This window comes from Equus caballus, chromosome 19 (assembly GCF_041296265.1).
Source record: "Equus caballus isolate H_3958 breed thoroughbred chromosome 19, TB-T2T, whole genome shotgun sequence".
In the NCBI taxonomy this organism is placed as follows: domain Eukaryota; kingdom Metazoa; phylum Chordata; class Mammalia; order Perissodactyla; family Equidae; genus Equus; species Equus caballus.
Window position 1 is genome coordinate 20,853,589 of NC_091702.1, and position 16,296 is coordinate 20,869,884.

The following is a 16,296-nucleotide window of genomic DNA, read 5'->3' on the forward strand; positions in this document are numbered from 1 at the left end:
GTGTCAAAAACGGGACATTTGAACCCTTAAGGAACTTTCAGAAAGTGATAATCAGCACAGGTTCCCAGGAATGGTTGGAGATGGGGGGAGGGGAGGTGAGACGGCCCACGGAGTCTACCCCTTCCTAGCGGTGTGAACTTGGGCAACTTAACTTCTCTCATGCTGCTTCTTCACACTTTTCTGTGTAAACAATTGTTCCTACCACAAAGGGTTGCTGTGAGAATTAAGTGAGATAATACATAAATACAAATGCATGCACCAGTCCATGACACAGCTGGATAAATGTGAGTTGCTGTCGTTGTCAGCACTATGATGGCCATGGCAGCCCCTGATGATTTTTGACCACGGGAGAGCATCGCTTTCTTTCTCCCGGTAACTGCGGTATGCTGAATGCTTCGATTATTCCTGAGGGCAATTCCCGGCTCATCAGTTACAACACTGGGCCGGGGAGGAACACAGTCCCCTCGGAAGCACCAAGCTCTCCGCTTTCAGCTGGAAGAAGGAGCGCCTGGGGAGAAGTTGAGGGTGGGATGGAGCGAAGCGAAGACCAGAGACAGAGATGAGAGAGGCGCAGCAAGGAGAGAGAGAATTCGCAGCCAAACAGACCCGTGCCTGACGCGGGCCCTCTCGTCGCTCTCCATTTCTTGGACTGGACCGAATCATTTCACTTCCAGCACCGGCTGTGCGACGGGGCCGGCCGGCCTCGGGATCGCTCCCCTCCCTAACCCCGGACCCCGCCCTGCGATTGGCCGGCTCGACCCCGGGCCGTCGCCGATTGGCGCTCGCCGGCGGGGGCTACGGGGTTTAAAGCGGGGGGCGGGGGCGCGCTGCCCAGCCGCGCCGCTGTCCCCGCCGTGCGCCCGTCGTGCCGTCGGAGCTGCGCTCGCAGCCTCTAGTGGCCTGTCTCCGCTTCGAGCATCCTGCGTCGGGCTGTCGCCGGCCAGCGGCTCTCGAGCGCGGGAGAGGGAGGACCGGGGCAGGCTCAGTCCAGCCCGGGGCGCGGGCGCAGCCAGTGAGGGGCGAGGCTCAGGGACGCGGCGGTCGCTATGATGGTGGCTACGTGCCTGCAGATAGTGGGCTTCGTCACGAGCTTCGTGGGTTGGATCGGCATCATCGTCACCACGTCCACCAATGACTGGGTGGTGACCTGCGGCTACACCATCCCCACCTGCCGCAAGCTGGACGAACTGGGCTCCAAGGGGCTGTGGGCCGACTGCGTCATGGCCACGGGGCTGTACCACTGCAAGCCCCTGGTGGACATCCTCATCTTGCCGGGTAAGAACCCCCGCCTCGCAAGTGGCTGCTCTTAAACCCTTATCCTCAGGGCAGACTTGGGGGCGGGGGTGGGGGGGGTGGGGGGAGGAAGGATGGGTGGGGGGGGACATTAGACGGCGTCCACAGAAACATTTTGGGGCTTGAAAACCTTTAGGCACATTTTTGACACCTTCAGTCCCACCTAGAGGAATTAGGCAGCCCTCTTTCAGCCTCAGTTTCTTATCTGGAATTTGGGATCACAGTGGCGGCCACTGGCCGAGTCACCCTGAGAAGTTAATGAACCAACTCATAGACATGTAGTTGGAACTCAGACCATGTTAATTACGTCGCCCCACCTGCCCCATGCTCTGGCCATAGGTTGATCAGAAGTACTTCACTCCCCTGGCCCCAGCCTCCCCCCAGCAAAGGCGAGGAGGACAGAGAGAAACGCAAGTGCTCTGAACAGGTGCAGGCTGTGTCCCCGTCCTCCTGGGACGGGAGGCGTCCTGGCCAAGTTAGGGCCATCCGAGCTCCGCCAGGTCGGTTCCCGCAGGTGCCGGGGCCCATCTTATTTCCCCCACCCCTTGTCGCCGCAGTGGGGGCGTCCGTCCGCGGGCCTGCATGACCCCCCTGCCTCCTCCGCACCGCTCGGTGGAATGGGGAAGAGCGGGCGCCCCTCGGAGGGCCGACTCTCCAGCTGGGCCCCGGAGTGGGGAGCGGAGGGAAAAATCGCTTAGCCTCCACCTCCCCCGACGCCAGGCGAGGGCCCCATCTTCGCTTGCTGCCCCGTTGAAAAGTGCTGGAACACAGTTTCGGTTCAGATTTAAACCTTGAGCCAGGTGGGTGATTGGCGAGGTCGTGGGCGCCCCTTCGGGTTTTCTGTTCGGAATCTCCGTCCTGCCGTGAGGGTTTCTCGCATCCCTGGCCTGAACGCGATTGCCGTCTGTCCCGCTAGCCTTTGAGGATGGTGCGCGTTTAAAGGTCTGTCCTGGTTTCCTTAACAAGCGGCCTGACTCTGCTGAGCGCCAGCCTGTGGCTTGGTGCCTAGTCCCGGATGAGCCTTTCGGATGAGCCTTTCGCTTCCCAGAGACTCTGCTCCCGCTTTAAGCCGCCCCCCCGGAGTGCCTCCTATTTCCCAGGCCTTGTAGTGGGAATCAGTCCCCCTTTTCTCCTGGCTCTCCTGCTGTTTGACTCTTATCCCCATCAGGGCACATTTCGATTTTTTGTTCATTGTTTGTGAGTCAGGTTCTCCCAGCACATTTTAAATTCCTTGGAGATGTAGATGGCGTCCTACTCTCTCTGCATCATCGCCTGGACCTGGCGTTGCCACCGGCACACGGCAGGTGCACGCAAGGTGGGCCAGTCCTGCCGTTCACGCTCCTTTTCTCCACTTCGGACTTTCAGAATGACAGAGGGGGGAACCCAGATCTGGACCCACCTGCCGTCAGTGCTGGCGTTGGTAGACCTGGGTCAGACTCGCATCCAGTACTCCCGATCTGGGTCGTTTGGGACAGGTTATGAACCTCAGTGAACCCCAGCTGTCTTCTTTAAAAATGAAAATCAAACCACCTATCTTTCAGAGTTGTTTTGGGGAGTAAATGAGATGAGAGATATAATCCTCCTTTGATGTAGTAGATGTTCCGTAAACGCTAACTGTAATTTTTTATTAAAAGCTGGGCACGGTATTTAGTAGGAATCTTTGAGGGAAGCATAAAATGACTCTCTGCTTCCTTCCCCTGAAAGTAAATTTACTGAGCATTCAGTGCCAAGTGGTTTATTTTCAGAGAACATAGACCATCCCACAGATGGAGTACATTTTAGGGAGGGCCTGCTGCTTCCTGCTGTCCCCCTCCCTCACACTTCGGCTGGAGACAGGGACATTGTTCAGTCTCCATCATTTCATTTTCAGACATGGCCTTGGCACCCAACACGTGGACAGCCTGTGCCATGAATTTCAGCTAGTTGACTGTCTTCTTTGTGTCCGCCCTGGCTCTCCTACAAGCCACAGGGGCATAGGGCTGTGGCGCGCTGTCCTGCCTCAGACGTCCTGTGGCTCCTCTCTGGGGGTCTTCAGGTCAATAGATACCTGACTGATTGATTACCTTTGACTCTGAAGAAGCTGACATGGGCAGTGGTTGGAAGAGTGCCCTTGTGGAGTGTGAATCCTGGCGGAACGTACCTTGCTAAGAGGCAGCGCTGCAGCTGGGTCCTGGTGCACAGGGCGGGCTGGCCAGTTTTGGTAGGAGGGTCCTGGCGTGTGAGGCAGAAGTTGGGGCTCATTTTTGGCTTTGCCATTAACTCTGCCTCCTCCAGGCCACTAGCTCTACTTCCCTCTGAGCAAAAAGGGGAGAGCAATAAATACAACCGCCCGTTTTTTTTTGGAGGAGGGAGAATGTTTTAATGAGAAACAATACGTTTAAGCCTGACATATTCTCCCTGTGTCTTGTCGGATTTGTTTTACATAAATATGGCAAATATTGTGATCCGTTTCTTAGCAAAGTCGTTCCGTCGCATTTTATTTGACAGTATAAAGTTCAGGTAGTTTGCTCCACTCTTATTCTTCAACTTGCTTATTCCTTCATTCATAATCGTTTGTTTACATCATGTGTTGTGGGCACTGTGTTAGCTCCATGAAGACCGAGGCAGGTGTCTGCCCTCCAAGAATCCCTGGGGCTGGAGAGATGCCTTTAACGCAATAATGGACCACTGTGGAAGCGTGCCCAGGGCGCCCTGGGTGAGGCAGGAGACGGAGCCTGACCATCTATGGGGGGCAGGATTCATGAGCACAGCAGCCTTTGGCGAGTTATCAAGAGAAGAAGCCTGAGTCCCAGTTAGGGCCACACACTATTTATACACAATGTGAATGACAAGCACATGGTTAGGGACAAAATTACCAAGTACACCCAGAGATAAAAGTACTGCATACACAGAGTAACACCACCAGGAACAATAGCTGACCTTTTTGGAGTACTTAGCATGTGCTAGGCAGTGTTCTAAGCACTGCGTGAATTAACTGATTTCATCGTCATTGAATTCGATCAGAGAGATGTAGGTACTATTATTATTTTTACTCTATAGATGAGGAAAGTGTCAAGACACAGCAGTTCAGTAACTTGCCCGAGGTCACACAGGTAGAGCGTATCAACAGCAGGCTGGACCCAACGCAGCCCGTCACAGAAGGCTTCTTGGAAGATCTGAGAATCTGGATCGCTCACAAGGTGGTGTAATACTGTAATGGGCTCTTGGCCCTTTCATCCTGGAGGCTTGCCCAGTGGTCTAAACCAGGACTCCCTCATTCAGCCTCTCCAGCCCTCAACCTCTCTCTTTTGCCACTGAGTTGCTTTAAAGGTTGAATGCGTGAAACGATCTTGAACAACATTGAACACACTCTAAGTCCTGGAATGGGGCACGAGGGAGGAAGGTAGATGGTGCTGAATTCCCGTGGGGCGGGGTTCAGGATCCAAGGGGACCATGGCCTAACCCACCCCGTCTGCTCTCTCGTTGCCAGGCTATGTGCAGGCTTGCCGAGCCCTGATGATTGCAGCCTCGGTCCTCGGTCTGCCGGCCATTCTCCTGCTGCTGACAGTTCTCCCCTGCATCCGAATGGGCCACGAGCCTGGTGTGGCCAAGTACCGGCGGGCCCAGCTGGCTGGCGTGATGCTCATTCTGCTGGGTAAGACAGCTTCCCATACAGCGCCCCAACTCGGAGTGAACATGATGAGTCTCAGATCTTGCCACTCCTTCCTCGAGTTCAAGAGGCATGTGACAGGAAGCCGAGTGAATCTGTGGCGGAATAGACCCCCATGTGTATCCCTCATGTTTCATGGGCAGTTTATATAGAGGGATAGGTAATATCTGCAGGGGTCACTGAATATAAAAATAAGTTAAAAAACAAAAAGAAAGAATGGATTTTGAGGACACCTAAGAGAGAAACCAGGACAGAAGAGAGTTACACAGTGGCTCTCCACGCAGGCTTCCCGATGGGATTCGTTCTTGAAAACTCCTGTGCCCGGGTCCCACCGCAGGTCAACTGAGTCAGAATTTCTGGGTATCAGGCTGGGCAAAGATTTTTTTTGAAAGATTCCCAAGTGACTCTTACGTGCAGGCAGGATTGAGAACTTCATTTAATGTATAAATTAAGACTAGAGAAAGAGGAGGGCAAGAGAAAAGTAAGATGTTGAGAGCGCGAGATCACTCAGTGATGACGCAAGCTTTTATTCAGTAAGCATTCACTGAGCACCTGCTGAGTGCCAGGCACTGGGAGGCGTTGGGGATACTGGGGAAGAACAGGTGGCCTCTGCTTTGAGTGTACTGGGACATCTCGATAGAGTGTGCTGTGTGCTCATCCAGAAAAGGTACACGGGCTGTGCGCACACATAGGAAGGCACCTAAGCCAGACTGGAGGAGTTTTCCAGAGCAGAGGACCCCAGCGATGAGTTTTGAGAATCGAAGAGAAGGTGGTCAGGTCATGGATGGGAGAGAGGGACAGTCCAGGCCAAGCAAATGGCATGTGTGCGTTCAGGTTTCCTGATTTCATACACACAGAGGGCCTGACTTAATAACCTAGGGAGGCTCCTTCTAGCTCTGTACTCTTCAGTGACTTCATTTCTTTTTTTTCTTGAATGCTAATTCCGTCAGCACCTTCTAAATTCTAAGAGAAGATGTGAGTTTTGGGAACAGCAGCTCTTGTTGCAAAGTGTACTAATACATTAGTGCGGAGATGGTGGTCTGCATGTGGCTTAGAAAGAAAGTCAAGCTCTCCTGGGCCAAGGAATTCCCATCCCCAGACACGTTTCAGACATGTGCTTAAGGGGTAAGGGTGACAGGTCAGGGTTCTGTCTGGCTCAGGGCCACTGAGTCATGGTCACCCACAATGACACTCGTGAGGTGAGGGGACATGAGAAGTAGGGGCACCATTTCATGAAATTGCAAAGGGTTGGAGGTTTTCAGGGGCTTGCGAAGCCACCCAGAAGTCAGAGGATGGGTTTGTGTGTGTGTGTGTGTGTGTGTGTGTGTGTGAGAGAGTGTGTGTGTGCATCTGTGTGTGTGTGGTAACAGGAGTGAAAAGACCAGAAGACCACTGTAATTTCCAGAAAAGAATCTGGGCGTGACCATTTTGGTTCCAGCCACAAAGAATGTGTGTGGGAGTGCCACATGGAGCACACAGGCGGCATCGTGCCCTGCATCTAATTCACACAGTCCCCTCTGGTGGTGCTTTTTGGCATTCAGATCCCTGTATCTGAATTCTCTTTCCAGCGGGTCACCAAAGCTGCACGAGGAGACTGGTTTGCGGAATCCAGGTGAAACCCTTCCCATCTGAGATATTTGCCCTTGCTTGTTACTGTCCTCACATTCTTACAGAAGCCCTAGAAGGCTCTCTTTGGCTTTGAGGATGCCAAAGCCATAGGATGGGTCTGTTTTAGATCATCATCTTTAGAAATTCTGGCCTTCCGTATGAGAGTCACAGAATATCCACAAGTAAGAGGATACGTTAGAAACAAGCAAAACCAAACCCAAATGCTGTGGAAAATAGATATAAAAGCAACGTACATACAGGCAAATAAGTCTGAAAAAACCTCCTAAAAACAAATAAATCGTTGTTGAATAACAGGGTTATTTAAAAACGTGTCAACCACTTGTTTGAAACTTCCTGGCTGAATTCAATAAAGTTTTTCTTTGTCTCTTTCAAGTGGGCTGGTGGAGGTAGACAGATCAGAGAGGAGAGTGTGTGGTGTGAGTTCCTCAGCCCCTGTCTGCTGCCTGCAGTGAAAGGATGGAGGGGGCATTGAGGACCCCCCAGGAAGGCTGTGCTTTTCTGGCTGCTCAGCCTGGGATGGGACGAGGGCAGTGCTCCTCGACCTCTGGTAGCCGGGCATTTCCAGTGTTACCTGCTCCTCTTTGATTCCTCCTGTCCGGATTGATTTCTCGGTGGGCCACCACTGGCCTTTGGGTTGGATGTTGTTTTGACTGGAACGAGCTGGCTCTGGAAATGTAAAGCTCATTGTCTCAAGTGTGGCACCTGTTGGTCTCCTCTGTCTTCTCCCCACCGAGCCCCTGTGCCTTGTTTCCCCTCTTGGCCGGGGTGGGAGGAGCAAGAGAGAGTGAAGGCTCCCTTTGTGTCCCTCTGGGTTGGCTTCTGTCGCTGTCCTGGGAGAAGCCAGTGCTGGGCTTGTGCTGGGTCCTAGGGGTCACCGATGGTGCTCCAGCTGAGATGTGGTCGCTGACCAAGGGGGACCAGGCCACACTGGGGTCTCGGGGCCTGGGAACTGGAAACACTGTCGAAGCTAATCTTGGTATGGAGACTGTAAGCGCTATTAATTAAAATCAGCTCTTCCTAACCCTGAAAAGCTTTAATTATTTTTCTGAAAGCTTAATAAAATTATGTCTGTTGTACAGCTTTATCTTCTCAGTGGCGTAAGTTTAATGGCGTGAGGATTTGGTTCCTGCTGTGGAGGAAGAAAGGAGAGCCTGATGCTGCTGGCTTCTTAAGCCAGATGAGTAGCTCAAGGAGCAGCAGGCTCCTCAGATCTGGGATGATCTGAAGTGAATCTAATCTGTTTGTGGCTTTTCAAGAGCCCCTGCCAAGGCAGGAGGTGCCTGTGCCCTGAGTTGCTTTATCTTATCATTTGGAGTCAGACCAACTGTACTGAATCTCAGATCTACCACTTTCTACCCATGTGAACTGGGGCAGTTAATGTCTCTGAGCCTTTATGTAAAATGGGGGCAATAATGCCTACTTCCGAAGCTGATAAGAATAGTGAAATGATGTATGCAGGTTATTCAGCGTGATGTCTGGCTCAACAACTAAGTGCTCAATAAATGATTGCTATTATTATTGCTGTTGGTCAGAGGAGCTACGGAGCTAACCCAGAGGGCAGCTCGGCATTCTTCTGATCCTAATTTCTGCAGGGTAGTCTTCACACACACAGCTGGTAAGGAGAGACAATGAGGTGTTCCTGGAAACACTAGGTTGCATCTTGGTATAACAGAAATATTTCTTTTGTTCACTTTGTAGAAACCAGAGTGCAGGAATCAATAGTGGGAGTTTTTTTGCCTATTCCCTTATAAAAAGCCATATTAAACTACCCAACTGAAAATGGTCAAGTTAGTTCTGATTCAGTTTAATTCTCACCTCTCTAGAAGTTAGAAAGTATTTGATTTGGGTGTTTCTTGGGGAGATAGGGTAAGGAATGGAAGGAAAGGAAATGTGTTTTCCTTCCTAAGTGAAATTTTTTCATCTTCTCTCTCTTTCTAAAAATATGGCCCCAGGAATCCTATTTGTATTGGAAAAAAGTTGTTTTAGCTTGGAACTTACAGGTTAATAATGAAATTACAGTAAAATGAAGGATGTGTGCAAATGTGGGACAGATTGAGCTCATCCTGTACACAAAGTCAGGCATCCTATGGGGAGGGGAATCCTTGTGTGTGGAATCAACAGAGATGCCCTTAATCCCGGGGCCTTAAGAGAATAGTTAGAAAAAGTCTTCTTCCAAAGTCATTAGCTTTATACGCACAAGTCCCTAATCTAAATTAAATTTCATATGGGCAGTGGAAAGGCTGTGGCATCTTAGTATTGTTGTGGCTTAAATGACCTTCTCAATAAAACTGGAGGGATTAACTGCTTTATGAAGTCTCTGCTGTCTGTAAATTCTGTGATTTAAAAAAAAAATGAACAAATGGCCATAAGGCTAGCTTTCAAAAAAGGTTATAGGAAAAAAAAAGATAATGATGTGTGGAATAGAAACAAGGGAAAAAATGTTGAAAGCAAGCCAGGAAAATAATACACTCAGATATTCCATTGACTTGATGATTGTTTAAATATTAGATCTTCATAAAAGTCATGGTGTAACAGAAGTATGTCCTTGGCAGCAATGTTTTCTTAAGTGAAAACTTAGAGAATGGCAAATGAAAAAAGAAAAACAAAAATTTTTCTAGTTTTCCATTATAAGGAAACCACAAATAAATATGACTCCACGCAGCTGCCTGTTAGAAATCTCGTTGCTTGTTGCCTTGAGTTAACTGGCTCCTTTGTGAAAAGCTCAAAGTGAATTGCTGATTAGATCATGTGTCATAATAGCATTGATTTCAGAAGACGGTGGTCAGTGCACTGGAAAATGTTAAATGGAGGGGGATTTAAAAAAACTTTTTATTGCGAAAAATTTTAAAAATACGCTAAAGTAGAAAGTATGATGAACCCCCATCAACCCAAGCTCATTGTCAGTAATGACCAACTCATGGCCGATGTGCTTCATCTACACACTTCTCCTTTTCTTCCAGTACCCAGATCTTTTCTGATGCAAATCTTGGTTATTATACCAAGGCAGATTTTTTCCAGTATTACTAATTTACATCGGAGTAATTTAAGTGATTTTAATGAAAATATTTCTGTGTGCTAGAAATGATGCTTTTAGAAGTTCTTTCCATGCTTAGTACTGAAACTGACAAAGCCCGAAAACAGAGGTGTTCATTGGAGGAAGGAAGGACTGTCAGAGTCTGGTACTCTTCTGTCTTTTTGGGCCTCTTTATCTCTCGGTCTGTCTTTCTCTCTATCTCTGAGTTGTTACCTCCACAGGCAAACGCACTTGTACCAATTTTATTGAACTTCGTCACATTTATTTCACTCCATATATTACCATATGTCATCTAATCCCTAAAGAAATTAAAAGCTACACCTACGTCTCATTGCTCTAAAATTGTCTTTCCAAATATTTTCTGTGTTTGGTTACATCAAGATTGTTCTTAACTTTTAAGTAGGGTGCATTCTATCAACTAAACAACACGTCGTATTAGATCATTTGAAAGTTATCAAAAGAGGCAAACAGTTTTATTCTGTGAAGCAAGGAATTCTCTTGTGTGTCTCTTTATGAGCCCAGATGGATCTGTGTCTGCACAGCGAAGCTTTCTTCTCTTCTCTCCTCCTTCTTCTTTTGTTTTCTTCAGCTAAGAATGTCCCCAATTTCCACTTTCTGCTCCCCCCAAATGGCAGATTCCCTTCTCCCTACTATTCATCTTCTGAAGGTGGAAGAGGAGACACAGATTGAAAAATCTGAGCGTTAAAATTCCTGTCTTCTTCTGAGAGCCTTAATTTAAAAATAAATTCTGATGACACAAAAAGAAAAGCAATGAAAATTCCCTTTATTTTTCTTCAATTTTCTTTACCTTACCGGTAACTGTGACTTTCTTCGAAAAGTGTTTTCTATATTTTCCCCAAATAATGGAGAGAACCATTACAAACTCTTTTTTGAATGTGTTTTGTGTGTGTGTAGTGTATCTGCAAATAGAAAAAAATCCAGCAGGCCTTCTGTGTCTTTAAAAAAGCCCCAAATTATTGCCAATTCTATTAATATTTCACATTTTTAAGTTAAATAATGATTTGACTTGCACTTTTACGTTTATTGGTTACAGCATATCCCTTTTTCCCCTCAAACCATTGCTGAAATTGAATAAATTCTCCTTTTTTAGTTTCTAAACATTCTTCTCTGTGGGTTCAATTGACGGTCACTGTTCCCGGTGAAGCCCTCATTTCCTTTCATGTTGTGTGGCGCTCTGTCCGCTTTTGGTAGTTTTGACGTGGTTCGCCTCTGAGAGCCACAGGAATTCCACCCAGAGTTCATTTATCTACTAGGAAGTAAGAGCTTGCTGGTGCTCATTTGCCTTGTTTTGAATGGATTATAAAAACAAGGAAATCTTTAATGAGGTAAATCGTGAGTTTGTAACTTTAAGTGTATCGAACTCACATGAAGGGTTCACGATTTTGGAAGTCAGTTTTGGTGTGTGTGAAGTGGAGAGCAGAATTGAAATGAGACCATCTCTCATCCATTCATCCATCTGTCCATCCGTCCACCCATTCACTTGTCCAGTCCTGTAGGTTCATTATTTCAAGATTTAGACATTTTTCTGATTTTTCTTTTTTCTGGTGAATTATATTGGAATAAAATCTAAGAAAATCTCTAAAACTCTCAAAATCGAGACTGATGGTTACTTTTGGAATATTGAGCCTGATTCTTTCCTTATGTGATGATAACCTCCTTTATTGCTTTGCTTAGGAAGAGGGGAAGAATTAAATGAAATTAGGGGCAATTTCTTATCTTAGTCACTAAAATCTAAACCCGATCTGAAAGTAAAGTTAGGTTTACATGAAATGTGAGGAATGCTTTTGTGTGTGTGCATGTATGTGTTGTCTGTATAAATACAACGTAATTGAAAATATAAAACTTAATTTGAACCATGAGATGTTCTGAGACCGGTTAATTGTTTATAGGAAAGATTGGTTGGATTGAACCAAATCAGTTGTTTGGGGAGCAAATCTTTTTTTTTTTTCCTGAGGAAGATTAACCCTGAGCTAACATTCTGCCACCAATCCTCCTCTTTTTGCTGAGGAGGATTGGCCCATCTTCCTCTTCTTTATATGTGGGATGCCTGCCACAGCACGGCTTGATGACTGGTGTATAGGTCTGAGCCCGGGATCCGAACCGGCAAACCCTGGGCTGCTGAAGTGGAGTGCGTGAACTTAACCACTGTGTCACCAGGCTGGCCCCAAGGGAAGCAAATCCTTTTTTCCTATGGAATTCTCCTTTTCACTCCCACTCTTTTCCTCTAAACAAGCCTGTGTGTTCGGAAGCCCTTGCTGGGTTGCTGTTTTTGCCCATAGCAGAGCAAATGCCCACTTTTGGGGCTAGGGGTGCGTAGCTGGACTGTGTATTGATATGGAAAATTTACAGTAGTTGTCTCTGGCTGAAACACTCTAGAAGAGATTTCTGTCCCTCATCCTGATAAAGAAAAAGTTTTTCTCTGTGCACCGCAGAGAGTATGACTGTGACAATACCCCGTGGTTCTCCGAGAGAGCCTGGTTTGAAATCCGCGGCCAGGGGAAGAGAAAGAAAAAGACTTGTCCCTGCATCTAAGGTTTTCCTGGGCTGGAAAGGGAAGTTCTGGTTAACACTGATCTTCTTGAACATTCTATTCACAGAAGGAAGATATATCTCCTCATCGTATCTCATATAAAAATATTATAGAAGCTGGCATGATTGTGCTGACTCTTTAAGAAAAAGGAAGCCCTTAACATTTGGATTTTAGCTTCTTAGATAATGTATATAAACTCCTTAATTGTGTGACTAGTTCACAATTAATGGGGTGAATTTAGGCTATTAGAAAGCCTATTTGGGCAATTCAGAGCTCCCAAATGCACTTTCTTCCCTCTGACTTCCACTTGGAACCTGTACTTTTTTAGGATAAGAATCATTTCTATTTATGTGTGTTTCTCCCCAGCTTGTGGGGGTGGGCTTAGTCTGTTGTTAACAAAAGCCTGTGTTACAAGTTATGCAAATACAATGAGATCGTTTAAAAGGTCTTTCAAAATGGGTAAGTCTTAAATCTTTTCCTCAGTTTAGAAGTTAGTAAAGAAAACTTATATTTCCTCTCTGTGGGCACAGAGGGAAGTTAGAAAATCATTCAGTATGCGTAGAAATCAGAAAAAGCTTGCTGAGTTGAAAGGGCCAGGGGTACCCCAGGAAACAGACAGCAGACTCCTTGCAATGCCCTGTCTTGAATTTATTGAGGCCGTTATGGCTGATGATTAGAAAACTCATTTTTTTTTTAACGTCTGTCCTCCTTCAAGTGCCATGCCAACTGAAAACTTTAACTAAAATTTCTGTCCCGCTTGCAGCTGTGAGAAATCAGAAGACACCAAAGGAAGATACGGAGTTACTTTGTTTAGAGCAGAGTTGTTCAGTATGGGAGCCGCTAGCCACATGTAGCCATTTCAATTTAAATTAATTAAAATTCAGATTCGGTTTTTCAGTCTCACTAGCCTCGTGAGAAACATTCAATAGTCCGTGTCGCTGTGGCTACCCTATTTCACAGAGCTGGTCTGGAGGTTCCAAAGCCGTTTTAATTCCATGTAGGCTTCTGCCTGCCCTTGCTTTGTTGCTTTGCTTAGGAGGAGGGGAAGAAGTAACTGATGCAGAGGCTGTTTCTTATCTCGTCTTTAAAATCTCAATCAAATCTGAAAGTTAGACTGGTCAGTACCAGACCATAAAGTTCTGCCATTGTGACCCATCACAGCAAATATCATCACTATAAGATCCTTGAGTGTGTAAATTCTTTTACTCCAAGAACTGTTGATTTGTGTGTTGAGATTTTGTGATTGTGAACAGCATAACACAAACTCAAACTCTTAGCTGATGCTCCCCTTATGTCTAGCAATAGTCGCGGCAGCAAGAGAATTTTCATAGCTTCATCAGGTCTTTGTAATGTGAATTGACCAAATTGAAAAAATAGAGAGGAAGATTGAAGTGGGCACCATCTGGCTTCTCATTTCTGAATAGCTCATGTCATTCAGTCATTCAACTACTATACATTGAGCAAATGTCATGTGCTTGGTACCGAGCCAATCACTGACTTTGCAAACATAAGGTAGATGTGGCACTTGTCTTCAAGGAACTCAGAACTTGGGAAACAGGCATAGAAAGAGATCGTTATAATACAAGTAGGTAAGTGTAATAATAGAATTATAACAATAGTATGTAAAGTCAAGATATATAAGTAAATACAAATAAATATTTTTGGACTTAAATTATTTATTTCTAGGTTCTTACATCGGAGTTCTTCTGTCCCTGCCACCTGTCGAAAAAATAAGGACGCAGCAGTTTGACATAAACTTTTGGTCAGCTTATTCTATAGATGCAACCCTTCGGGTTCAGATTGCTGAGGGGGCAGAGCTGTGTGTATCAGAGTTTTTTGGAGTTGGTTGGAAGCCAGAGGTGTGTGTATGTGGAGCGAAGGGGAGCCTGCCTGCTGCACGTGGTGTGTGATGGGTATGCCCACTCACAGCCCTCTCCGTGTCTCCCCAGCTCTCTGCGCCATGGTCGCCACCATCTGGTTCCCTGTGTGTGCCCACCGTGAGACCACCATCGTGAGCTTTGGCTACTCCCTGTACGCGGGCTGGATTGGTTCTGTGCTGTGCCTCGTGGGGGGCTGTGTCATCGTCTGCTGTGCCGGAGATGCTCAGGCGTTTGGTGAAAACCGTTTCTACTACTCTTCGGGCTCCAGCTCCCCGACTCACGCCAAGAGTGCCCATGTATGAGAGAGCTGTCAGCCTGCCCACAGAGGTGCTGTCGATGCTGGGCCCGTGCCCCGAGGTTTGCTCGCCCCAGGGAGGGGGATGTCCACTCCTCTGCCAGGCTCCGAAGCCAAAGGTCTCAAAAAGCATCGGTCTGGCATTTTGTAGTCTTAACACCACCTTTTTTGTTGCCTTAAAAGAAATCTTCCGCTCAGATAATGCCCACACATTTTTCTCATGGTTCTGCCCCGTTACCTCTTTTCTTGGACGTTCTTTTTTTTTCCCCACTAAAGTATATATTATTTGTTTTCTTGTTTTTCTCTCTTTAAATTTTAAATGTCTTGCAAATATTGCTGAGTTAGGTGTGGGGGAGAGAAATAAAAGACACTTTTCAGACTGTTACAGATGACAATGGGAGCCTCATAAAGATGCCTCTCTATTCCCTTCTCTCCTCTTCAGCTCCAAGGTCATTTAGTTATGAGCGATAGAAACAGATAGAACTGGGCACATAGGGTGGGGGAGGGAGGGGAATTGGGGAACTTTGTCTCCATGGGAAAGTTTCCCTTTTGTAGGTTGAGGGCAAAGGGTGGGGATATTTTTTAGTTTCTGATTTTAAATTTATCTGTACATACTTTTTCAAGATTGGTCATTTTTATAACCATGGTTTTCCTGAAATTCTCAATTCATCAGTATGAAGGAAATGAACCAAATAAACTTTAATTATATGGTAAATAACAATATAAGTGAGTATAACTCTGACATTCCACAAAACATTTTTGATTTGCAGGTTTGTGTGATGTAGTTTTTAATCCTACACTTGCATGTGCTTCAACTTAACACATTTTTAAGGCTTTTCCCCCTTTCTCTCTCTTTCCATTCTGTTAGCCATCTTGAAGTGATATTGTTCAACATAAATTGTACTGTTGAATTTGGCTTTACGGGTGTAAACACTGATGGTCTATCAGTATCTGAGACCCCAAACCCTCCAAACATTGATGGTGCCTTTTGTTCTTTAAGTGAAATCTGTGCAATAAAATAACCTGCTGTCTGCAAAACTGGCCTTTCATATTCTGTTGTATCCAGAGGTATTTTCTATTGATTTAAAAAATTTTCATTAATCTCTACTAGTAATTTCTAGGGATCCTGATCAGTGATTCAAGAACAGGTCATTCTGCACTGTGCTGAATAATTAAGAAGTGATATTTTATTCACTACAGAATATCATGATGATAATGTGTAGTCATAAAAGTGTAACCTAGATGCTCTCTAGGTTTCTTCAGCAGAGTAACAGTATGGCATCTTTGAGTCATACATAAATGGGCAGCAATGCTTGACGCTTGGTTTCAGATTGCTGCCCATTTATATATGACCAGATATATAAAAACTCCCTGATCTCCTCTGAACACTCAGTAAAGGAAGTGGCTAGGTATAAAGGGAAGGATAAAACAAACCCGTTGTATTGGATCTTTAGGTCATAATATCTAAATACATTTCTTTCAAACATCTGCATGTAGGTGTTTGAAAATTTTGAACAAGGACAGACACATTGAGTTGATTTTTGTTTGTTTTCTATTCCAGAAACTCTGTCAAGTTATGAACCTACTCTAAAAAAACAGATTACAATCTATTTTGGCAGTATTTTTCCAAAAATACTGATTTTACTAGCTGATAGTATAATCACCGGCAAACATTTCCTCTTTGGAAACATCCATTTGGGCCGGTCGTTTTTGTAGATATTTATGTATGCTAGGAGATTATAACCTGGTGGAAACTATTTCTAAATGACTTAGGCAGAAAGGACAATCTTCACGTTGATCAAAATATTTGCTTAGTTATGATACAGCTGTGTAAGGACACAAGTCATGTGATGATGTTGGAGGACCCTTCCTTCCTCATAAAAACTTGTCACGGCATGACAGGTGTGAACATGAATGGAGCAAAAGGCATTCAGAGGGAGGGTGGACAAGTAAAACTGAGTCCGC

General features: G+C 45.9%; 1 protein-coding gene across 1 annotated transcript; it reads left to right on the top strand.

Moving 5' to 3' along the window:
• Positions 1-428: 428 nt before the first annotated feature.
• On the top strand, positions 429-15,369 carry CLDN11 (claudin 11). Its single transcript, XM_001492273.5, has 3 exons — positions 429-1,275; positions 4,763-4,927; positions 14,106-15,369. The coding sequence occupies exons 1-3, from the start codon at positions 1,047-1,049 to the stop codon at positions 14,336-14,338; spliced, it is 627 nt and encodes a 208-aa protein (XP_001492323.2). The 5' UTR covers positions 429-1,046; the 3' UTR covers positions 14,339-15,369.
• The last annotated feature ends 927 nt before the right edge of the window (positions 15,370-16,296 follow it).